The sequence below is a fragment of the Panulirus ornatus genome, chromosome 1 (genome assembly GCF_036320965.1).
Source record: "Panulirus ornatus isolate Po-2019 chromosome 1, ASM3632096v1, whole genome shotgun sequence".
NCBI classification, from domain to species: Eukaryota; Metazoa; Arthropoda; class Malacostraca; order Decapoda; family Palinuridae; genus Panulirus; species Panulirus ornatus.
Window position 1 is genome coordinate 19,462,671 of NC_092224.1, and position 24,595 is coordinate 19,487,265.

General features: G+C 43.9%; 1 protein-coding gene and 1 long non-coding RNA gene across 5 annotated transcripts in view; one reads left to right on the top strand and one right to left on the bottom strand.

Moving 5' to 3' along the window:
* Positions 1-24,595, bottom strand: part of LOC139761447 (uncharacterized) — a 57,479-nt gene that overhangs the window by 19,049 nt on the left and 13,835 nt on the right. The window contains exon 2 of the long non-coding RNA XR_011715521.1: positions 9,695-9,795. This is a non-coding gene — a long non-coding RNA (uncharacterized lncRNA). The remainder of the gene's footprint in view (positions 1-9,694; positions 9,796-24,595) is intronic.
* The window catches only part of LOC139761106 (cysteine sulfinic acid decarboxylase-like), a 55,861-nt gene continuing 46,672 nt past the window's right edge, over positions 15,407-24,595 (top strand). The window contains exon 1 of one of the 4 annotated variants that reach the window (XM_071685443.1): positions 15,407-15,595. Coding sequence is in view for 1 of the 4 variants with exons in the window: in XM_071685218.1 (XP_071541319.1) it covers positions 22,165-22,189 (25 nt within the window). In the remaining 3 variants the exon portion in view is untranslated. Of the gene's footprint in view, positions 15,637-22,149; positions 22,190-22,507; positions 22,648-24,595 lie in introns of those variants that run through there. The other 3 variants (XM_071685286.1, XM_071685218.1, XM_071685360.1) reach the window with 3 other exon arrangements.

Genomic DNA, 24,595 nt, shown 5'->3' on the forward strand with positions numbered 1-24,595 from the left:
AAGAGCCAGGCAAGGAGTGTTCATCCTCCTCAAATGCTCAGACTGGGGTGTCTGAATGTGTGTGGATGTAACCACAATGAGAAAAAAAGAGAAATAGGTAGTATGTTTGAGGAAAGAAACCTGCATGTTCTAGCTCTGGGTGAAACAAAGTTCAAGGGTAAAGGGGAAGAATGTTTTGGAAGTGTCTTAGTCAGGGGTTGGTGAGAGGACAAGAGCAAAGGTCCTGAAGCAGGAGTTATGAGTGTTTGATGAAGTGTAAGGAAGTAAATTCTAGATTGATGAGGGTAAAACTGAATGTGGATGGCCATGGGAAGAAAGGTCATGAGAGGCAAGTGTTTTGGGTGCAGCTGAGTAATTGAGTCTGCGGTTTTCAAGCGCAAGATTGGATATTAGTGATGGGTGGTTTGAATGCAAAGGGAACTAATGTGGCAGTTGAGGGTGTAATTGGTTTGCATGGGATATTCAGTGTTGTGAATGGAAATGGTGAAAAGCTTGTGGAGTTGTGTGCTGAAAAAAGACTAGTGATTGGGAATACTTGGTTTAAAAAGAACAGATATAGACAAGTATATGCATGAGAGTAGGAGAGATGGTCAATTGGCATTATTAGATTATCAACTGATAATCCAAATAAAAGAGAGACTTTTGGATGTAAATGTGCTGAGAGGGGCATCTGGTGGGATGATGTCTGATCACTATCTTGTGGAGGTGAGGGTAGAGTGGCAAAAGGTGAAAGCAAATGAAGTGAGGGGAGTGGATGAGGAATGGGAGTTACTTGTGGGAGCAGTGATGGCAGGTGTGAAGTGGGCAGATTAGAAAGGGTAGCGAGTGGTGGGATGAAGAAGTAAAGTTGCTAGTAAAAGAGAAGAGAAAAATGTTTGGGCAGTACTTATAGGGAAGGAGTGCAAATGATTGGAAGATGTGTAAGAGAAAGTGGCAGGATGTCAAGAGGATGGTGCAGGGACTGAAAAAGGGCAAATGAGAGTTAGGGTGAGAGAATCATTAAACTTTGGGGAGAGTAAAAAGATGTTTTGGAAGGAGGTAAATGATGTGCAAAAGACGAGAACAAATGGGAACATTGGTGAAGGGGCAAAAAGGTAAGAGAAAATAGGTAGAGATGGAGTGAGTATTTTGAAGGACTGCTTAATGTGTTTGATAATGGAGTGGCAGATGTAGGGTGTTTTGGTAACAGTGGTATGCAAAATGGAAGAGGCATGGAGAGTGGTTTGCTTGAAGAGAGAAGAGGTGGTGAAAGCCTTGTGGATGATGAAATGCAGCAAGGCGGTGGGAGTGGATGGTGTTGCAGTTGAATTTATTCATAAAGAGAGTGAGTGTGTTGTTGATTGGTTGGTAAGGATATTCAATGTATGTATGGATTGAGATGAAGTGCCAAGGATTGGCAAAATGCATGTATAATGCCACTGTATAAAGGCAGAAGATAAAAGTGTTCAAACTACAGGGCTATAGGTTTATTAAGTATACCGGGTAAGCTGTATGGGAAGGTGCTGATTGAGAGAGTGAAGGCATGTATAGAGCATCAAATTGGGGAGGAGCTGTGTGGCTTTAGAAGTGGTAGAAGATGTGTTCATCAGGTGTTTGCTGTGAAGAATGTGAGAAATACTTAGAAAAATAGATGGATTTGTACATGACATTTAAAGATCTGAAGAAGGCATATGATAGCATTGCTAGAGATGCTTTGTGGAAGGCCTTAAGAATGTATGGTATGAGAAATTTTTATCAAGGGTGGAAAGTCGTGTATGAGTAGGAAGAGAGGAGAGTGACTGATTCCCAGTGAAGGTCAGTTTGCAGCAGGGGTGTTTGATGTCACTATGGTTCTTTAATTTGTTTACGGATGGGGTGGTGACGGAGGTAAATGCAAGTCTTGGAGAGAGGGGTTAGCATGCAGTCTGTTGGGGATAAGAGGGCCTGGAAAATGAGTCATTGCTGTTCACCAATAACACAGCACTTGTGGCTGATTCGAGTAAGAAACTGCAGAAGTTGGTGACTGAGTTTGGAAAAGTGTGAAAGGAGAAAGTTGAGGGTGAATGTGAATAAAATCAAGGTTATTAGGTTCAGTAGGACTGAGGGACAAATTAGTTGGGATACAAGTCTGAATGGAGAAAAATTTGAGGAAGTGAAGAGTTTTAGATACCTGGGAGTGGACATTGCAGCAAATGGAATTGAAAGCAGGTCATGGTTCTGGGAGAGAGCAGAAGATCTGGGAGCATTGAAGAATGTGTGGAAAGAGAGAATGTTATCTCGGAGGGCAAAAATGGCTATTTTTGAAGGAATAATAGTTCCAGCAATGTTTATATGACTGCAAGGCATGGGTTGTGCAGAGAAGTTGGATGTATTGGAAATGAAATTTTTGAGGACAATATGTGGTTTGACTAAGTAAATAGTGAAAGGGTAAGAGAGATGTGTGGAAATAAAAAGTGTAGGTGAGAAAGCAGATGTTTTTAAATGGTTTGGAGATAGTGAGAGAATTAGTGAAGAAAGGTTGCCTAGAGGATATATGTGTCATTAGTGGAGGGAACAAGGAAAAGTGGGAGACCAAACTGGAGTTAGAAGGATGGAGTGAGAGAGATTTTGAGCAAATGAGGCCTGAACATGCAGGTGGGTGAAAGCATGAGCAAGGAATAGAGTGAATGAGAACGATGTGGTATACTGGGATCAATTTGCTGTCACAACTGAATTAGGGCATTTGAAATGTCTCAGATAAACCATGGAAAGGTCTGTGGGACCTGGATGTGGATAGAGAGCTGTGGTTTTGGTGCTTTACAAATGGCAGCTAGAGAATGAGAGTGAGCAGAAGTGGTCTTTCTTTGTCTGTTTCACTGATGCGGGGAAGGCAATTGCATTTGGGGGAAGAGACGAGAATGTGTGCGTTAATTTTTTCTATTCATTCATGCATTATTTCTGTAGAACAGGGTGGCGTCAGGAATGGATAAAGGTGAGCAAGTGTAAATATGTACATATGTAAATATGTATTTTCATTTCTAAAAGGGAAAACAGTAGAAGGAGTCAAGCAGGAAGTGCTCATCCCCCTCAAAGGCTTAGATTGGGGGTGTCTGAATGTAACCAAGATGGGAAAAAAGGAGAGATAGGTAGTAGGTTTGAGGAGAGGAACCTGGATGTTTTGCCTCTGGGTGAAACAAACCTCAAGAGCAAAGAGGAAGAGTGGTTTGGGAATATCTTGGGAGTAAAGTCAGGGGTTGGTGAAAGGACGAGTAAAGGAAGGAGTAGCACTGCTCCTGAAGCAGATGTGGAAGTATGTGACAGTGTAAGAAAGTAAACTCTAGATTGATATGGGTAAAACTGAAAGTGGATGGAGAGAGATGGGTGATTTGAATGCACAGGTGAGTAATGTGGCAGTTGAGGGTATAACTGGTGTACATGGGGTGTACTGTGTTGTAAATGGAAATAGTGAAGAGCTTGTAGATTTGTGTGCTGAAAAAGGGCTGGTGACTGGGAATACCTGATTTAAAAAGAGAGATTTACATAAGTATATGTATGTAAGTAGGAGAGATGGCCAGAGAGCATTATTGGATTATGTGTTAATTGATGGCATGTGAAAGAGAGCCTCTTGGATGTTAATGTGCTGAGAGGGGCAACTGGAGGTGAAGATTAAGATTTGTAGAAGTTTTCAGAAAAGAAGAGAGAATGTTGGGGTGAAGAGAATGGTGAAAGTAAGTGAGCTTGGAAAGGAGACTTGTGTGAAGAAGTACCAGGCGAGATTAAGTGCAGAATGACAAAAGGTGAGAGCAAATGACATAAGGGGAGTGGGGGAGGAATGGGATGTGTTTAGGAAAGCAGTGATGGCTTGCACAAAAGATGCTTGTGGCATGAGAAATGTGGGAGGGGGGCAGATTAGAAAGGGATGTGAGTGGTGGAATGAAGAAGTAAGACTGTTAGTGAAAGAGAAGAGAGAGGCGTTTGGATGATTTTTGCAGGAAAATAGTGCAAATGACTGGGAGATGTACAAAAGAATGAGGCAGGAGGTCAAGAGAAAGGTGCAAGAGGTGAAAAAGAGGGCGAATGAGAGTTGGGGTGAGAGTATCATTAAATTTTAGGGAGAATAAAAAGATGTTTTAGAAGGAGGTAAATAAGGTGCGTAAGACAAGAGAACAAATGGAAACATCGGTGAAGGGGGCTAATGGGGAGATAATAACAAGTAGTGGTGAAGCGAGAGGCAGATGGAGTGAGTATTTTGAAGGTTTGTTGAATGTGTTTGATGATAAGAGTGGCAGATATAGGGTGTTTTGGTCAAGGTGGTGTGCGAAGTGAGAGAGTCTGGGAGAATGGTTTGGTATACAGGGAAGAGGGAGTGAAAGCTTTGCGGAAGATGAAAGCCAGCAAGGTGGTGGGTTTCGATGGTATTGCAGTAGAATTTGGTGACTGAGTTTGGTAAAGTGTGTGAAAGAAGAAAGTTGAGAGTAAATGTGAACAAGAGCAAGGTTATTCGGTTCAGTAAGGTTGAGGGACAAGTTAATCGGGAGGTAGGTTTGAATGGAGAAAAACTGGAGGAAGTGAAGTGTTTTAGATATCTGGGAGTGGACTTAGTAGTGGGTGGAACCATGGAAGCGGAAGTTAGTCACAGGGTGGGGGAGGGACCAAAGGGGACTTGTGTGAAGAAGTACCAGGAGATTGAGTGCAGAATAACAAAAGCTGAGAGCAAATGACATAAGGGGAGTGGGGGAGGAATGGGATGTGTTTAGGAAAGCAGTGATGGCTTGCACAAAAGATGCTTGTGGCATGAGAAATGTGGGAGGGGGGCAGATTAGAAAGGGATGTGAGTGGTGGAATGAAGAAGTAAGACTGTTAGTGAAAGAGAAGAGAGAGGCGTTTGGATGATTTTTGCAGGAAAGTAGTGCAAATGACTGGGAGATGTACAAAAGAATGAGGCAGGAGGTCAAGAGAAAGGTGCAAGAGGTGAAAAAGAGGGCAAATGAGAGTTGGGGTGAGAGTATCATTAAATTTTAGGGAGAATAAAAAGATGTTTTGGAAGGAGGTAAATAAAGTGCATAAGACAAGAGAACAAATGAGAACATCGGTGAAGGGGGCTAATGGGGAGATAATAACAAGTAGTGGTGAAGCGAGAGGCAGATGGAGTGAGTATTTTGAAGATTTGTTGAATGTGTTTGATGATAAGAGTGGCAGATATAGGGTGTTTTGGTCAAGGTGGTGTGCAAAGTGAGAGAGTCTGGGAGAATGGTTTGGTATACAGGGAAGAGGGAGTGAAAGCTTTGCGGAAGATGAAAGCCAGCAAGGTGGTGGGTTTCGATGGTATTGCAGTAGAATTTGGTGACTGAGTTTGGTAAAGTGTGTGAAAGAAGAAAGTTGAGAGTAAATGTGAATAAGAGCAAGGTTATTAGGTTCAGCAGGGTTGAGGGACAAGTTAATTGGGAGGTAGGTTTGAATGGAGAAAAAATGGAGGAAATGAAGTGTTTTAGATGTCTGGGAGTGGACTTAGTAGTGGGTGGAACCATGGAAGCGGAAGTTAGTCACAGGGTTGGGGAGGCAGCAAAGATTCTGGGAGAGTTAAAGAATGTGTGGAAGGCGAGAACATTGTCTCGGAGAGTAAAAATGGGTGTTTGAAGGAATAGTGGTTCCAACAATGTTATATGGTTGCAAGGCATGGGCTATAGATAGGGTTGTGCAGAGGCAGGTAGATGTGTTGGAAATGAAATGTTTGAGGACAATAATTGGTGTGAGGTGGTTTGATCGAGCAAGTAATGAAAGGGTAAGAGAGATGTGTGGTAATAAAAAGAGTGTGGTTTAGAGAGCAGAAGAGGGTATATTGAAATGGTTTGGTCACATGGAGAGAATGAGTGAGGAAAGATTGACAAAGATGATATATGTGTCAGAGGTGGAGGGAACAAATTGGAGGGGGGATGCTATTTCTTGTGTGTACATGTGGATACATGTATATGTCTGTGTATGTATATGCATTTATATGTTGAAATGTATATGGATGTATATGGGTGTATGTGGGCATTTATGCATATACATATGTATGTGGGTGGGTTGGACCATTACTTGTCTGTCTCCTTGCACTACCTCGCACATGTAGGAGACGGTGGTTAAGTATAATAAAAAGTAAAATGTTGAAATGTATATGTATGTATATGTGCGTGTGTGAGCGTTTATGTTCATACGTGTGTGTCTGTGTGTGTGGTTGGGCCATTTTTCGTCTTTTTCCTTGCACTACCTCACTGACGCAGAAAACAGCGGTTAAGTATAATAAATGAATAAATATATATAAATAAATATATATACATACCCTAGCGTGTGCTAGGTACCCATTTTATCAACCTCCTCCTTAAGATGGATGAACAGCTGGGTAAACTGTGGACTAACTGCCAAAATCAGGATTCGAATGTATGTGCTTGACCCTAGGCGGTCCTTGGATGCATCACAGTCAGGAACGCTAACTGCTACACTACCAGGTATGCTGTGTTAGCTTAATCAGAGGAAAAGTTTGATAGATTGCTGTACCCATTGATGTATGTGGGATGATACTGTAGCAAGTGGTGAATAAAAGTTAGACACTAGTTTTTCAAAGTTAATGAGAAAGTCAGATTTTAATGTTTGTTTGAAAAACTGGAAGTGGGGATGAACGAATATTTAGTAGTAAGATTTAGTAAGGTTGGTAGTGGGGAAAGCTAAAGCTGTAGCTGGATTCATGAAAAGTAAAACAAAAAAAAAAAGTGAGAGCACTGAATGGAAAAAAATCGAGTGTTCCATGTCCAAGAAGCCTGCATGGAGTGTTTGTCTTACTCCTGATGAAACTTTCTGTAGTGTAGTTGGAAATAGGATTGACAAAGAAGAGTGAATAATGAGAAGTATATGCATGAAGAAGTCATCAGAAAGGTCTTTTAGGTTTGTAAGGCAGGTAAAGGATAGGTCAGCAATAATACTAGTATGGTATACCAGTAAATGATAAGAGTAAGAGAGGTAGACCATATTAGATTCATATGGATGTTGTGAAAGTATTAAGGATTGGATATTTCAGATGGGCTAATTGAATTTTGTGTGAGTAGCAGTTATAAATGGAGACTTTTATCTCATTACACCAGTCAAAATGATCAGGATGCACTTTTATTGTGTCCATGTTCCACTTTAACATTGGTCAGGGGTTGGAGATAGTTGTGACTGGAGGCTGTTTGTACCTGATCCAATGCATTGAACTGGGATTCAATTAATGATAATAAGGGAGATATTAGGAACTAACTTGTATGATGAGGACTGCACAACTGTATAAAGGGTTCAGAGAGCTTATACAAAATACTTGAGAAACCTTGAAATATGCCATAATGACCTAACATATACAAAATCTACAGAGGTACATAATAACAAGAATGACAAACAGTTTAAATGTTGAACAAGTAATAGGTACCATTACAAAGAAACATTTAGGCAAAGAACTTTAAAAGATTCTAGATGATACTTTTGTAACATTATGAAGTTTACAGAAGCAAATAATTTTAATCACAAGAAATGTTACACAGATTTGTACGTAACGGTAAAAAGTGAAAAGTGCCATACTGAAGAACAGTATTAGTTTCTGATACCAGTGATAGTACAAAAGATACAGTACTCATGTTTAAACTACGAAGCATAATTTAGTTCATAAGTAGCTACATTTGTCAAAGCTCTCAAGGCCTAGATCTATTAACAAATACCTGGCTGGTGCTGCCCATAGTTAGCATGGACATCTGTTACACAAGAGATGACAATGATACCACCAACTTCTCAAAATCAGTAAAGCTTAAGAAATTCTCTTCCTTTCATCTTCCTATCATCAAGAATTAGGTTTATAAATACCTGAGGAGCTCAGTTTAATATTTACATAATTTTTCAAATTTCACTTCTACTTTCACCTGTTAGTTTTGTATGGGGCATGTGGTTGGCAGTGTCACATGGGCTTCTATAAAACAAAAGTACGTAATTCAGAAATATTCTAGAGTGGTACATGTAATAATACCTTCAACTGCCACATCACACTTCTGCATTAAAATCCCCCACCATGAGGACCAGATTCCTAGCATAAAAAATGTCGAAACATGCTGAAGCATTAGAAAACTCCATTTGCTTCCTAGGGCATAATCACTGACTAACATACACCTCTCATATTCTACTTTTATTTTTGTTTACATGAATCTTGATCTCACTTCCTCAAACACAAATGCAGTCCCACAACTCCTACTTCAACAAAAGACCCATCCCCTCCTTTACTCTTGTCTTGCCCATACCCCAGACTTTACCCTTCGGACTTTCACTTAGCCATCCTACCCTGTTTTTCTTCAGCTTCATTGCACTCAGAGCCACAACATACAGGTTCCTCTCTCAAAGCCTAGCCACTATCCCCACTTTCTCATCCCAGTTTATCTACTCACATTAAGACATCCCACCCTGAGCCTGTGGGAGAAAAGGAAAGATAGCAACCTGGACCATGCAAAGGAAACGTGACAGCCACTGCGTTGCTGTCACTTATGAAACCTCCCTGGTCAGTGGGTGCCTGCTTATCACCCCATACGGTAATACTTCCCTCGTCAGTACCTGCATAACACCTACTACAGAGTAACCTCCTAGGTTAGTGCCTGCCTTTCGCCTGTTGTGGCAGTGCCTCCTTAGTCAGGGCCTGCCTAACACCTACCACAATAATACCCCCCACGTCAATGCCTGCATTTTATCTGCTGTGGCAGTGCCTCTCTGGTCACTGCCTGCCTATCACCTGCTACGGTAATACCTACCAGGTCAGTGCCTGCCTTCTACCTGCCATGAGTTGTAACTCCCTGGTCAATGTCAGCGTACCACATCCTATGGTAGTACCTACCTGCTCAATGCCTGCCTTCCACCTACAATAATTAAGGGGCATAGGTTACCTGTTGCGAATGATAGTGGGGGAACAGCTTGTTCATCTGTGTGATGAAAGAGGCTTGGTGATTTAATATACTTGGTGTATAAAAAGTTGTATACATAAGTGTAGATGGGTGACTGATGTTGTGGGTCAATTGGCATTATTGGATTACATGTTAAATGGCACTGATGTACAAAGGAGAGGTTGTTTGGGAACATATCAAGGGGGTCAGCAGGTGAGATATCTAATCATTCCTCAGCTGTGGTGTGAAGATATATAGTGGCCTTAGGGTAAGACAAAATGTCATGGGTAGGAAGAAAACTGTGGGTGTAAGAACAGAAAAGGGACCTGGATGCAGGGATACCACAAGAGCTTGAGTGAAGAATGACATAGTCATATGGTGAGAGTGAATGAATGAATAGGAGTGTGGAAGGAGTAAAATGTATTAAAGGGAGTAGTTGTCACATGTACAAGGGAAGTATTTGTTATGTGCAGGGCAGCCTGTAGGTGTATGAAAAAAGGCAGTGGGTGATGGATGGGTTGAGGAAGTTAAACTGCTTCAGGGAAGGGAGGAATGCAAGCAACAAGAGAACGTGGCAGGTCATAAGGAAATTAAGATGAAAAAGGGCACATGAGAGGCTGGGTGAGAGTAACGATGAACTACTCTGAGAATAAGAAAATGTTTTGAAGGAGGTGAATAGTGTGAGGAGAAAAAGAGACACATATGAGTGGAACAGATGGGAAAGTAGGTAATTGGCAGAGAGGTGAAAAAGTGATGTACTGAGTATTTTGAAGACGTGTTGCTTGTGTTAGATGACAGGGCGCCATTGTTACCTTAAGTCTCGTGAAATCCATAGACCACTCGTCTGCCAGTATCAGGAGCTTGAGAATGCTGGTCACTCTCTCAACCAGTCTGCGTTCCTCTGGCGCATAAGCTGAAAAGGTTAAGTGGTCAGTATCATGGTGTTTCAACACCTGAAACGGATTTCCTAAAAACCCCGAACCAATAGTGCCCAACTTTTCTCAACCCAGCCCCTCCACCCCCTTCCTTTTCAACAAACATTGACTGCTGGTGTCCACACCTTCACCCTCCATACAATGTTTACATCTGTTGAATACCCTTATACAGTTCTTGTAAAATGAACAATTGGCCTTCCCCCTCAGGCATCGTCTGTAAAACCACCAGCAAGAGTAGGTTGGAAATAAATTGAATATTTCAGCAAAAAGGATTGTGCATCATCACTGTACATAATTTCATATGATTCTTCAATATTCTAAATAAAAACGAAAAAATCATACCGCATTTCCTTGAAATAAAAGAAAATGCGCACCAACGCAATAAGCAACTTTGTTATAACACATGGAAAATCACTTTTTTCGTGAATGACTTGTTTCCTCAGCATTACTCTTACGGTTCTGCAATATTTCTAAACAGATGAAAAATCAAAATGATTTCCTTTGAGGGAAAATGTACAGTGAAGCCAGAGGACGGAGAGCCCACACGTATGTGCGATGAAAACAATTTATGCTTCTTTGCTTTTTCTTTCTTTTAAACTATTCGCCATTTCCCGCGTTAGCGAGGTAGCGTTAAGAACAGAGGACTGGGCCTTTATGGGATATCCTCACCTGGCCCCCCTCTGTTCCTCCTTTTGGAAAATTAAAAAAAGAAAAAAATTAATATTTTTATGTAATTCACTGCAAATTTTTCTAAGCGCCCCCCTCCCCCCCTCAGTGTTCATCATCCCTCCCTCAATTTAAAAAGCACCCCCTAGGGGGCAGTACCATCCAGGTTGAGAACTACTGATCAAAACCATTATCCAGTAGGGATGTGGCAACGTGGTCCGAAAGGCACAAGCCTAGCACGAGTTTTTCTTTTTTTTAAAGAACAGTTGCAGCTGGAATAGTGATCAACAATACTGCTATGTCTTTTGTCGGAGAGTTTAATTAGTGTAACCGATAGTTTACACAGGCTTATGACGCTGACAAAAGACAGTCTCTCATATTTTCACAGCTATCCCCCATGTCGGCTGCCACAATCATCCTGCGTCACTTTTCTGAACTTTTCGGATGTGCTCATGATACGCTGCCAACACCTTAATCACAGGAGACCGTGAGATGACTGGCACTTTGCCCTGCTTTACTGATCTGTAACATACCGGTTGACCTTCTCTCTGGCAAACCCGTGATTCTCAACTCTGATCCTTGAGCCAACATCTTTGGTCAGCCATTCATGATGCAAGTACTGAGAAAACACGTCTAGCTTAGGCTTTCTCGTACCTAAGTACAATTACCAGTCTCCTTGCAAAAACGATACTGGATCTGCCATCCTGGCCATCAAAAGTAACTAGCCCTCCATCAACAGATAACATGACAATGGTGGCTACTGTGAGTGACTTAGAAGACGGAGTGCTTCATGGACTAGTCATAACCAACATATCCGATCCCTTTAACTGCGTCTCTCTCTGTATCCCTATACAATCCAGGGGCATATCCAGAGAAGGGTAGAATGCGATCCCCCTCGCCTCCTGAGGGGAACACTGTACAAAAAGGTTAATGATAACGATGATTATACAGTTACAGTTATTCTAAGCCTTTTAATCCCTCGGAAGGAAGAGTCAATGCATGTTTATATTCAACTGTATCAGTGATTTACACCAGGTCATAACCACACTCGAATACCCTTTAATGGAGTGTGTGTAGTATTTGTACCATTACCAATCCATCGTTTCGATTCCTTACAGATGCCCGATGAGGGTTGTCCATAATATTGCTAATGTTACCAGGCCTTATGACCTCTGACACTATATGACCTTAATAGCCCACCAGCTTCTTCTTGTGTTTTACCAGGATGTAAATTTAGACCATGCAGCTCCAGTCTATCTAATACCTTCTCGACAGTTGTCAAAAGTTCTTTTTTTCCTTTAAACAATCAAATCATCAAACATGCGACCGCTATATTCTAATCTAAACTACCTACAACCATTCTCACGTGTCTCATAAACCTGAGTCACGAAAAAAAGGCTGTCTTACACTTCTCCCTTAGTGGCACTAGGTGATACCCCAACCGTAAATCTATAACTATTAACGACTCTAAGGTCTGTAGTATTCGCTTGTATGTTTGTGCTTTCAGAGAGAAGCGTGTTCTACTCTGATCTTGGGGTGATTAGGGCAAATACTGAGGATAAAGAGAGAAATAATTAAACTGTTGGTGACGGCAGCTTCCGAAAGCTCGAGAGCGATAAGTGTGGCGAGCAACTGTGTAAAATACCCAACTGTTTATCATAATATTTTCATCCAGAGTATCAATATGTCTGAAACAACGGCGGCGCTTCCAACCCTCTCAGTGGCAGCGACAAGACATTGCTGAATGAGGTTTTCCCACAGGGAAAGCCAGCCGGTCTCCCGCTGCACTACCGACCTTACCCAAGTCTGGTAATTTTGTGACAGTGCTATGTGAGCTTCTGTTTATACCACTACCTCTGTCTCTCCCTGTCTCGCTGTTTGCTTCTGTACTCCCTCCCTCTCTGTGTCTTCAGTTCCCCTGGATGTTTCTCAGTTATCCTGGCGAGGTTTTCAGGCCCTCATATTCCCTGGCCTCCTGATGGTGACGCCTCACCCGCCCACTAACCTCGTACTTTGTATCAGGTGGGAAGTGCGTCCACTCGCCAAGCGATCTGTTCGAGTGCTCCTGCGCCGTATCTCTTCATTTCTCAATAACTGACAAGTCTCAGCCAAGGACATTTGGAAGCAGTCCGCACAACGCTACGTCATATCTAATCGCTGTTTTCCGCGTTAACAAGTTAGTACTAGGAACAGACTAAGAAAGCCCGCAGTCGCTCACATATATTCTCTAGCTGTCATGTTCAATGCATCCAAACCACAGCCCCCTATCCACAACCAGGTCCCATGACATACTCCAGTCCACTGACATTGTTCTAATTTACTCTATCCTGTGCACGCCTTCCACCCTCCCGCATGTTCAGGCCCCGATCACTCAAAATATTTTCACTCCATTCCATCTCCAATTGGGTCTTCCATCTCTTGTTCCTCCATTTCTGACAATAAATATTCTTTTCTGCCATCCTCTCTACACTCATTCTCTCCCTGCATATTATCCAACCATTTCAGCACATCCTCTTCAGCTGTTTCATCCACACTATCTTTATTGTCATATTTTTCCTTACCCTCTTATTACTTACTCGATCAAGCCGCCTCACACCATATAATGTCCTCAAACATTTAATTTCCAACGCATTCACCCTCCTCCGCACATCCTCATCTGCAGTCCATTTCCGCACAATTTTCAATTCTCCCAGAACGTCGCTCCTCACCAACTGCTGTGACTCACTTCCGCTTCCATGGTTCCATCCGCTGCCATGTGCACTCCCCAGGTATCTTCATATCCTCGTCTCTCCCATCATCTTCATCTCGTCGCTCCCATGCCGCTATCATCATGTCCACGTCTCGCCCATCATCTTAACCCCTCGCATCTCCCATCACACCCAATCTTGCCCTATGCAACATACTGTTGCAACTTTCCTTCCGTCGATGATCGCATTACTGCACATGGTTTAGTGTGGCAGTTGTGAGAGGGGAACGGAATATGGACATTTTCCAGCTGAATTTCATGATCATACTTCAGTTAAAGAAGGCACTTGATGCTGGCTAAGACAAACAACACTACCTTCAGAAAGGCACCAAGTGCTGGCCAGGACTTATTTTCGTTGAATGCTCCAGTTACGGGCAAGAGGCCACATCAAGACCGAGCCTAAATTGAAATACAGAGAGAATTATGACAGAAAAAGAAAAAAAAAACAAGGGAAAGTATTTACGAATTTTGAGGAAGTGAAAGACCTGTCTTGAAATGTGCCAGGTCATAGTTATTTGGAAAGACATGAAACGGTATCGAGTTCCAACACTTCGACGTGTAGGGAAAGAAGTAGGTATCAAAACGGCCCACCCTTGAGTTGCTAACTGCCACAAAGTAATCGTGACGGAGCAGCTTGCCGAGTATTGCGTGGCCTACCAAGTGGTGTAGGCACACAAACAGCCAACTCTTGGGAACAAAAACCAAAGTAATACCTACAGAAGAGGGAAAGTGAGCCAACATTGCGGCGTAGGGCAAGAGAGTCAAGTTTGGAAGTTAGCCTGGGACAGTTTATAAGTCGGACCGCTTTCGACTCAACTCTGTCAAGCAAGGATGCAGAGCTAGAACCACCAAAAGTGAGAGCAGTACTCCATACAAGGACGAGTCAGTCTCTTGTATAACTGAAGCAAATGTTCAGGAGTAAAGAATAACAATGCTAGGTGCTTCCTAGGCTCAGTAAGGCACTTACTGCTAGCCAGGACTGACAATGCTAGGTGCTTCCTAGTTCAGTAAGGCACTTACTGCTGGCCAGGACTAACAATGCTAGGTGCTTCCTAGGCTCAGTAAGGCACTTACTGCTGGCCAGGACTAACAATGTTCGGTGCTTCCTAGGCTCAGTAAGGCACTTAACGCAGGCCAGGTCTGGCCAGGACTAACAACACTAGCTACAGTCGTGCTTACAGTTGTAGTCGTTCTCAAGGGTTAATTCGTCGTAATCACAAGGTAAAAAGTTTCCTGGGCGACGTCACCTGTTTTATCTCCAGCAATGACCCGTCGTACGATATCTTATCAAGGAGCTTCTCAACTGCCTTTAACTAAAAAAAAAAAAAAGAATAGAAAAATGTGATACCTTAGAAACATGACGCAGGCATTGGTTATGATAAAAGGAATATATCTATGGATGAAGCTATCTTGTCCATAACCCATTCAGGCGGTCTGCCCCTCCCTGCATGAGGCACCCAGTTTGTCTTGGGAATGCCATAGGAAGGGTATGTTCCAGGCTGTATACCAGAGGGACTGTCTGGAAGAACAGAGCCAGACGTTGTTGCATTTGGTTATTCGAACACCCCCGGAGGACTGCCCCCTGGCAGGCACCCAGCGACCGACCAGCCCGCTGATAGCGTTTGGAAATGCCATCACGCGGGACGCATGTGACGTGACACTTTCAGTTAATGTTCTCAACGAAAACGACGTTGATTACTACGCTGATGGCGCTTCTGTCGCGTGAGTCAACGAGTAAAGTTGATCGGAGTAGAAATGACTGTCTGAATGTCCCTGATAACCAATGACTGGTTTAATGTCTGCCATGAAAATATTAAGCGGACATCACCTGAGGCAGAATTGGAAACTGAGTCACCTCTCGGAGCAATGTCCAACCGCAGGCCGAGATAAACGAGTTAAATGGCGAAATTTTGTCCATCTTGAATAAACTATTTTGAACTGACAGTCACCTCCAGACCTGAGGGTTAGCAAGGTGCAGGTGTACGCGAAACAAGCATGACTTACATGGCCAAAATAATGTGGCGGATCAAACTCCTTCAGAAAGTATAGCCGTAGAGACAGTGACCTTCGGGTAACCCGGGAACACCAGACGCTGATGAAGTCGAGGGTTTGCATCAACACAGTACCGGCCAACGACCTTGGACGAATTACTACCACCGAATCGTCTACGTAGTCACAGTGGGGCGATCATTTCCACGTTACGTCGAACTTTTTGAAGTTGAAAAAAAATATCCATTGGCGATTCTACGCCAGTGACGATAACCTTCGCGCGCCCTCAGGCCGAGGCGCGAATCCACTCCGAGGTTATGTGACGTCGGAGGTGTGTATCAAGCGGCTCACTCACTCCATTGAGACTCCGTCACCAGGTTGGTACATTTCCCGCGCTCCACACTGCCCACCATCATCGGTAACTGTCTTCTACTTCGCCATGTTTTGTGTAAATGAGTATATGTGAAATGTATATATGTGAAATGTCGTGCAGTCACGAATATGTGATGATTTGTGTGTCACGGGGAGAGAGAGGCTTACACCCGTGTTGCCCGTGCTCTTAACAATGTGTGTGTGTGTGTGTGTGTGTGTGTGTGTGGACAATCGCATGTTTACCAAATGGCGTCCTCGCTTCGTCTCTTCGATGTATATCGACTGACTGTTATATTTCTCTCTTGTGTCTCCCCTGATGATGTGATTATTACACGAAAGTGCACTTGGGAACTTATCGTGTTTCATTTTCCCGTGGACTCATCGGAATATATATATATATATATATATATATATATATATATATATATATATATATATATATATATATATATATATATATATAAGTGAATTAAGAGGATTACGTGGATAATGAGACTCAGGACCACTAAGCTGTTCAGCATGGAGAGAGAGAGAGAGAGAGAGAGAGAGAGAGAGAGAGAGAGAGAGAGATGGTGGCCTGATAGCAGCCTTAAGCTTCTATATCACGTGCATGACACCGACTGGCAACAGGTCTTCAAGAGACGGACCACCACGGTAACCAGAGACCATGACACAAAACTGGGTCAAAAGTTTGTTATTAAGGATGTACGCAAATGCTCGTTTAGGGCTGGGCTGGTGCATGGCTGTAATACACTGACCAGTGACGCAGTGACTGATGGCAATTTACAAAAGGTTTAATTTATTATCTATTTATTTATTTTGCTTCGTCGCTGTCTCTCGCGTTAGCGAGGTAGCGCAAGGAAACAGACGAAAGAATGGCCCAACCCACCCACATACACATGTATATACATACACGTCCACACACGCAAATATACATACCTATACATCTCAACGTATACATATATATACACACACAGACATATACATATATACACATGTACATAATTCATACTGTCTGCCTTTATTCATTCCCATCGCCACCTCGCCACACATGGAATAACAACCCCCTCCACCCTCATGTGTGCGAGGTAGCGCTAGGAAAAGACAACAAAGGCCCCACTCGTTCACACTCAGTCTCTAGCTGTCATGTAATAATGCACCGAAACCACAGCTCCCTTTCCACATCCAGGCCCCACAGAACTTTCCATGGTTTACCCCAGACGCTTCACATGCTCTGGTTCAATCCACTGACAGCACGTCGACCCCGGTATACCACATCGTCGACCCCGGTATACCACATTCCAATTCACTCTATTGAATGGCTACTCAATGATCTAGAAAGTTTAGGAGACGCCCGGGACCCCACTAGTGTAGAACTCTCCATCCTTACTATATAAATGGGTAATTACACACACACACACACACACACACACACACACACCCTAGTTCTCGCCTAGTTTAGGATGTGTACAGCTTGCTACATGTTTCTTCCTTCATGTACTTGAATGTTATTGCATAGTGCCAGCGGGCAGTATGTCTCCTTTACTATTCTCATGTAGGACGTTAGCGATAGGTGGGGGATGACGTGTACCCCTAAAAGTCTCCATTAAGAATAAATTCCTGCAGCAAAATTTCTTCAAATTAATATGAACACCGAGGCCTTCGGCCGCTGTGTTCCACCCTCAGCTGAGGCCCTAATCAAGGCCATCCCATTAACGCCAGGTACCCGTCTTATCGACCAACCCTTCGGAGTGGATGAACAGCTGAGTTGACTGTGAACCGACTGCCGCAACCAGGATTCGAGCCTATGCGCTCGACCTTGGTCGGCCCGTTGAATGCGTCACGGTCAGAAACGCTAACCGTTACACCACGGGAGTTTCTCCGATTGGCTTTTAATTTTCCCGCGTGACCGTGACGTCGTCTGCAAACACGTATCTTGCAAACATGTAGCCTCCTGACAAGTCATTTATATAGATCAACAAAAGTCACGGTTCCAGAGCAAATCTCTGCGGCACGCCAGTGACCTCCACCTATTTCGAGATGGTTCCTCTGACATGCGCCCTGTGTTCCTTTCCACTACGATCATTTCTGTGTCAAATTACCTTATATGTTTGATCATCTCTGTGTCAGATAACCCTTATATCTTTGTTCCCGACTGAAGATGAGGCTTCTTTAAAAGCCTTATATTTCGAGCAGTGTCCAATGCTATCTAGTACCGTCCATTTTCTGTTATACGTCGTCTAGTGACCAACGTCGTCACAGACTGTGTTATACGTCGTTTGGTGACCAGCGTCGTCACACTGTTACGTCGTCTGGTGACCAGCGTCGTCACAGACTGTGTTATACGTCGTCTGGTGACCAACGTCGTCACACTGTTACGTCGTCATGTGACCAGCGTCGTCACAGACGGTGTTACGTCGTCTGGTGACCAGCGTCGTCACAGACTGTGTTATACGTCGTCTGGTGACCAACGTCGTCACACTGTTACGTCGTCATGTGACCAGCGTCGTCACAGACGGTGTTACGTCGTCTGGTGACCAGCGTCGTCACAGACGGTGTTACGTCGTCTGGTGACCAGCGTCGTCACACTGTTACGTCGTCTGGTTACCAGCGTCGTCACAGACGGTCATGCCTCGTCCAGCGGCCGGTGTTGCCACATATTGTTCACTACATCCTCAACAGCTGTTATCTCACTCTCCGTTTTGTACATTCGGGTCACATTCGGTCTCCCTGGAACCAGTTCTTCTGGCGAACGTATTGCCTCTCGCATGAATACGCTGTCGACCTCAGAGGAACCACAGCATCTCCGAGGACTAGGCCTCAAAGCTGTGGGGAATAATACAGTAACTTGAGACCTAGTCTCGAGTTCTTTAAGGAAATATCCCTCCAAGAAAAGCACGATTAAACGGTAAGTGGGTCATTTATGTGCATTTAGTAAATGCCATTTCATGTTCCTGTTTCATGCTGGGTGTAGTAAGCAAACCAGTCCATTCTACTGGGTGTAAACACGCCAGTCCATTACTGGGTGTAAACAAGCCAGTCCATTACTGGATGCAAACACGCCAGTCCATTACTGGGTGTAAACACGCCAGTCCATTACTGGGTGTAAACACGCCAGTTCAATACTGGGTGTAAACAAGCCAGTCCATTACTGGGTGTAAACAAGCCAGTCCATTACTGGATGTAAACACGCCAGTTCATTACTGGGTGTAAACACGCCAGTTCAATACTGGGTGTAAACAAGCCAGTCCATTACTGGATGTAAACACGCCAGTTCATTACTGGGTGTAAACAAGCCAGTCCATTACTGGATGTAAACACGCCAGTCCATTACTGGGTGTAAACACGCCAGTTCATTACTGGGTGTAAACACGCCAGTCCATTACTGGGTGTAAACAAGCCAGTCCATTACTGGATGTAAACACGCCAGTCCATTACTGGGTGTAAACACGCCAGTCCATTACTGGGTGTAAACACGCCAGTCCATTACTGGGTGTAAACACGCCAGTCCATTACTGGGTGTAAACACGCCAGTCCATTACTGGATGTAAACACGCCAGTCCATTACTGGGTGTAAACACGCCAGTTCATTACTGGATGTAAACACGCCAGTCCATTACTGGGTGTAAACACGCCAGTTCATTACTGGATGTAAACACGCCAGTCCATTACTGGATGTAAACACGCCAGTCCTTTACAGGGCGTAAACACGCCAGTCCATTACTGGATGTAAACACGCCAGTCCATTACTGGGTGTAAACACGCCAGTCCATTACAGGGCGTAAACACGCCAGTCTATTACTGGATGTAAACACGCCAGTCCATTCTTTCCACGATTTAAGACACGTGGCGGCACCCTTAACACTAAAAAATCCGGCTACCTTACGTTTACATCTGTTCATTCATTCATTCATTCATGACGGAAGTTTCATTCACCATAAAGGTACAGCATTTTACACTGTACATATACATATATATATATATATATATATATATATATATATATATATATATATATATATATATATATATATATATTATTCCGTCTGATTGTTCGTTGTTTCAATTTTGTAATTATTTTGGTTCGCATCTCTTCTGCTGCAGCCCAACGAAGAAGACATTTGAAATTCTGTGTTATTGATCCTTAGGATAAGGAGTAATACATGAGCAGGGAAAGGTGCTGAACCATACAGCTGGGAGACCTCCCTAACCTCACTTCCGAACTAACTTGTATGAACTTCGTCAAGCACAACGATGCAATCTTAAGTATATGATAAGTGTGGCCTTTGAAAGGTCAGGTTATAGGCCAGACCAAGGCTCGTACTGTCCTATATTTTCGAGTGTGAGCTCTGTGTCAGATGGTGTGCCCAATGACTAAAGTCGTTTGGTAATAACTTTGATGAAACGTGTTCCCGGAATTCAATCATTTGAATCAACTTCAGGGGGAGTTCCACCATGTCACTCATCCATACCCAAGTGTTGACATACAACCACATCAATACCTGCCCATCACTACACCAATTCAAACGGTGACTGGCTTTGAGGAAATTTGGTGAGTCGTTCATCATATCGATCCACAGAATGTGTTCGAAAAGGGAATCGAATCATCACGTGTGTGTGTGTGTGTGTACGAACGAAATGAACCTTCGTATTTACTGGGTCTCTGTTTGTCATTTTACACTCGCTTCAGCCTCACTGACATGTCTCGCATGGGCCTCATACGTGGTAAGAGTGAGCATGGACTTACAACTGCCTCTGAGACCCTCAAGCAGGACAAGATCTGGATGTTGACAATGATGGTCTTAATGACCTTGGCATTCAAATTGGTTGGCCTAACCAACCAACCATGACTCGTCGAGCCTAGATCTTGTGACACATGTATCATCGTCTTATAGCCATATCTCTGGGTCAAGGATAAACTGATAAGAGAGATAACTCTGTGGTTGTTTTGCAGATAAAACAGTGAGGGACGTCTCGTCACCACCACACACGTGAGGAGCCCATGAGCAGCGAGATTATGTGGCACCAAGATGTAACGTGCCAACATGTCTCATGCTAGATAACAAATGTGTTTATCTAATTATTGCTCTAATTGTGTTAGGTATATCGGTCGTGTTAGATATCTCTGTCGTGTCATTTATATCTGGCAGAGGTACTCATGTCAAGCTGTTCAAATGGTACGCAGTCCCGGGGCGTACAGGATAGGAAGGATAGTGTTGACCCTCGCCCCAACGCCTCTCACCCCGTTATCAGTATGCTGGGGACGACCCCATTACTGATGAAGACGGCGTCTCCCTGGGACGCCCAAGTAGACACACGAGACCAAGCTCCCAGCTGGCCACAGCCAACCACAGTGTGGCTGTCAGGCCGCCAGACGTGAGCGGACCTCACTGTTGAGATGGTGATGACTCTGACACGAGACTGACAACGTCCCTCCACCAGGCAGGACGGCACTGCAGTCCTGAACCTCCCTCCACCTTCGACGGATTCAGGACTTCCTCAGACACGATGTGAAGAGCAAACCCTTGCTGCTGTGGTACGTGTGTCCTCTCAAGCGAATATGTGATGCGCAAGGCAACTGCAGTCTGGAGACACAGCGTGACTCGCCATAAACATGCCTTCAAGACGTCTCGTAACCTACAAGAGATACTGTCATATACCACAATGAAACTCTCTTTCATATAGAACTTGCCTCATGAAACTTATAATGCGTCAAGAAGCTTAGATCCGGGACATATGTAATATACCACAAACCTCCTCCTGCAGTAGGAAACACACTTCTCCACCACCACCATCAGGTCGATAGCTGAGAACACAGTTGGTCTGCTACATTCTCTACACAGGTCGACAGTAGTGAGCATAGCCTGGCAACTGACCATCATGGGATCAACAGCCCACAGGCATGTCTTCTCCTTTTCTTACTGGCTTCTGACGGCCGCACTGACACGACACCTCCAACATACTCTTCCTCGGGTCTTCACACTCCCACAACCCCCTCCAACCGCCCCTCCAAACATCACACACACACACACACACGAACAAAGTTCACAGCCTTACTTCGAGTCACCTGGTAAGGGCAGCGTGCTTATCAAGTGTATTAGGCCTATAAGAATGATATTTTAGCTTGAGGTTGGCGGCCTTAACGACCCTGACAGTTGATAGTGGTAAAGCCTAACTGACCAAACAACCAGGCACCTGTACCTGGCTCTGTCCCACTTGCTTTCAACGTCAACTTCCTCACTTCCTCACCTTACGTCGGGGACTTCCCATGTTCTGTCAGAGCTGGTCACCACGTCTCCCTCGGGTAGACATGATATAATCCAATTCAAAGCAGCCAATATCCGTTTTCTTCTTACTTTTCTCTCGAAAAGCCCATTTGAACCTGATATTTCTAGCCTCTTGACACTATCTGTAACCTTATCATTTATCTGACTTCTAATCTTTGTGGGTAACCCCCCCCCCCCCCTGATATGGCGGAAAGTGGGTTGAGGGTTCTGTATTGTGAATCGTCATTGCAGCTGCTCCAGATGTACTAGGGTTGGATCCAGGCCTGCATATCAGAGCTGCTTCTGATATGCGAACCACACTTTACCACGCAGGTAGGGAGGGGGTTAGCCGCCAGCAGCGCTCACCGCATGGAGAGAGAGAGAGAGAGAGAGAGAGAGAGAGAGAGAGAGAGAGAGAGAGAGAGAGAGAGAGAGAGAGAGACTGACTAATGAGGTCTTTCTTTATTATCATCTAAGCCATCTGCCATTGCCATAGGTTGATTCAGAGTAGGAATGGGTATGGGAAGAAGAAAATAGGTGGGAAGAGAAGACGGAGCGCGGGGCGAAACGCGCGGGGTAAGAGCGGCGATTGCAAGGTGGAAGACGGGGAGGCTGGGAGGCAGGAGAACCTTGGAAAAGAAAATGGAGTGAGTAGAAAACGGAGGGCAGGAAGACGAGGGTGATAGGCAAGTGTGTGCGAGTCGGGGGAAGGGCACCGTGGGAGAGAGGTTAGAGTGGGAGAGAGGAACGTGAACCACACCCAACAAGTCACCACCAGGAGGACTACACAGGTAGGTGCCCCCTACTGTACACCAACACCGCACTCCCTCATACATCACCTAGGCAAGCCATGCACTAGTCCCAGCCTCTGTGTATCAGGCGTCGATGGGAAGTTAATACGCCAACTCTGTGGGCGACATCGGTCAACCCGCGACCGCATTCACCTCAAAGTAATTCCTGTTCACAACACCGGACGAATATCTTGGCTGCTGACGACAATAAGACTTGGGCAATAAGGACAGTACTATAGAAGCATAATAAGGACTTCGTATAAACCTCGAGCACGATGGTACAACCCTTGAGCACGATGGTACAACCCTCGAGCACGATGGTACAACCCTCGAGCACGATGATACAACCCTTGAGCACGATGGTACATCCCTTGAGCACGATGGTACAACCCTTGAGCACGATGGTACAACCCTCGAGCACAAAGCTCTGTGTGTATATATATATATATATATATATATATATATATATATATATATATATATATATATATATATATATGGGTGATTTAAATGCAAAGGTGAGTAATGTGGCAGTTGAGGGAATAATTGGTATACATGGGGTGTTCAGTGTTGTAAATGGAAATGGTGAAGAGCTTGTAGATTTATGTGCTGAAAAAGGACTGATGATTGGGAATACCTGGTTTAAAAAGCGAGATATACATAAGTATACTTATGTAAGTAGGAGAGATGGCCAGAGAGCGTTATTGGATTACGTGTTAATTGACAGACGTGCGAAAGAGAGACTTTTGGATGTTAATGTGCTGAGAGGTGCAACTGGAGGGATGTCTGATCATTATCTTGTGGAGGCTAAGGTGAAGATTTGTATGGGTTTTCAGAAAAGAAGAGTGAATGTTGGGGTGAAGAGGGTGGTGAGAGTAAGTGAGCTTGAGAAGGAGACCTGTGTGAGGAAGTACCAGGAGAGACTGAGTACAGAATGGAAAAAGGTGAGAACAATGGAAGTAAGGGGAGTGGGGGAGGAATGGGATGCATTTAGGGAATCAGTGATGGATTGCGCAAAAGATGCTTGTGGCATGAGAAGAGTGGGAGGTGGGTTGGTTAGAAAGGGTAGTGAGTGGTGGGATGAAGAAGTAAGAGTATTAGTGAATGAGAAGAGAGAGGCATTTGGACGATTTTTGCAGGGAAAAAATGCAATTGAGTGGGAGATGTATAAAAGAAAGAGACAGGAGGTCAAGAGAAAGGTGCAAGAGGTGAAAAAAAAGGGCAAATGAGAGTTGGGGTGAGAGAGTATCATTAAATTTTAGGGAGAATAAAAAGATGTTCTGGAAGGAGGTAAATAAAGTGCGTAAGACAAGGGAGCAAATGGGAACTTCAGTGAAGGGCGCAAATGGGGAGGTGATAACAAGTAGTGGTGATGTGAGAAGGAGATGGAGTGAGTATTTTGAAGGTTTGTTGAATGTGTTTGATGATAGAGTGGCAGATATAGGGTGTTTTGGTCGAGGTGGTGTGCAAAGTGAGAGGGTTAGGGAAAATGATTTGGTAAAAAGAGAAGAGGTAGTGAAAGCTTTGCGGAAGATGAAAGCCGGCAAGGCAGCAGGTTTGGATGGTATTGCAGTGGAATTTATTAAAAAAGGGGGTGACTGTATTGTTGACTGGTTGGTAAGGTTATTTAATGTATGTATGACTCATGGTGAGGTGCCTGAGGATTGGCGGAATGCGTGCATAGTGCCATTGTACAAAGGCAAAGGGGATAAGGGTGAGTGCTCAAATTACAGAGGTATAAGTTTGTTGAGTATCCCTGGTAAATTATATGGGAGGGTATTGATTGAGAGAGTGAAGGCATGCACAGAGCATCAGATTGGGGAAGAGCAGTGTGGTTTCAGAAGTGGTAGAGGATGTGTAGATCAGGTGTTTGCTTTGAAGAATGTATGTGAGAAATACTTAGAAAAGCAAATGGATTTGTATGTAGCATTTATGGATCTGGAGAAGG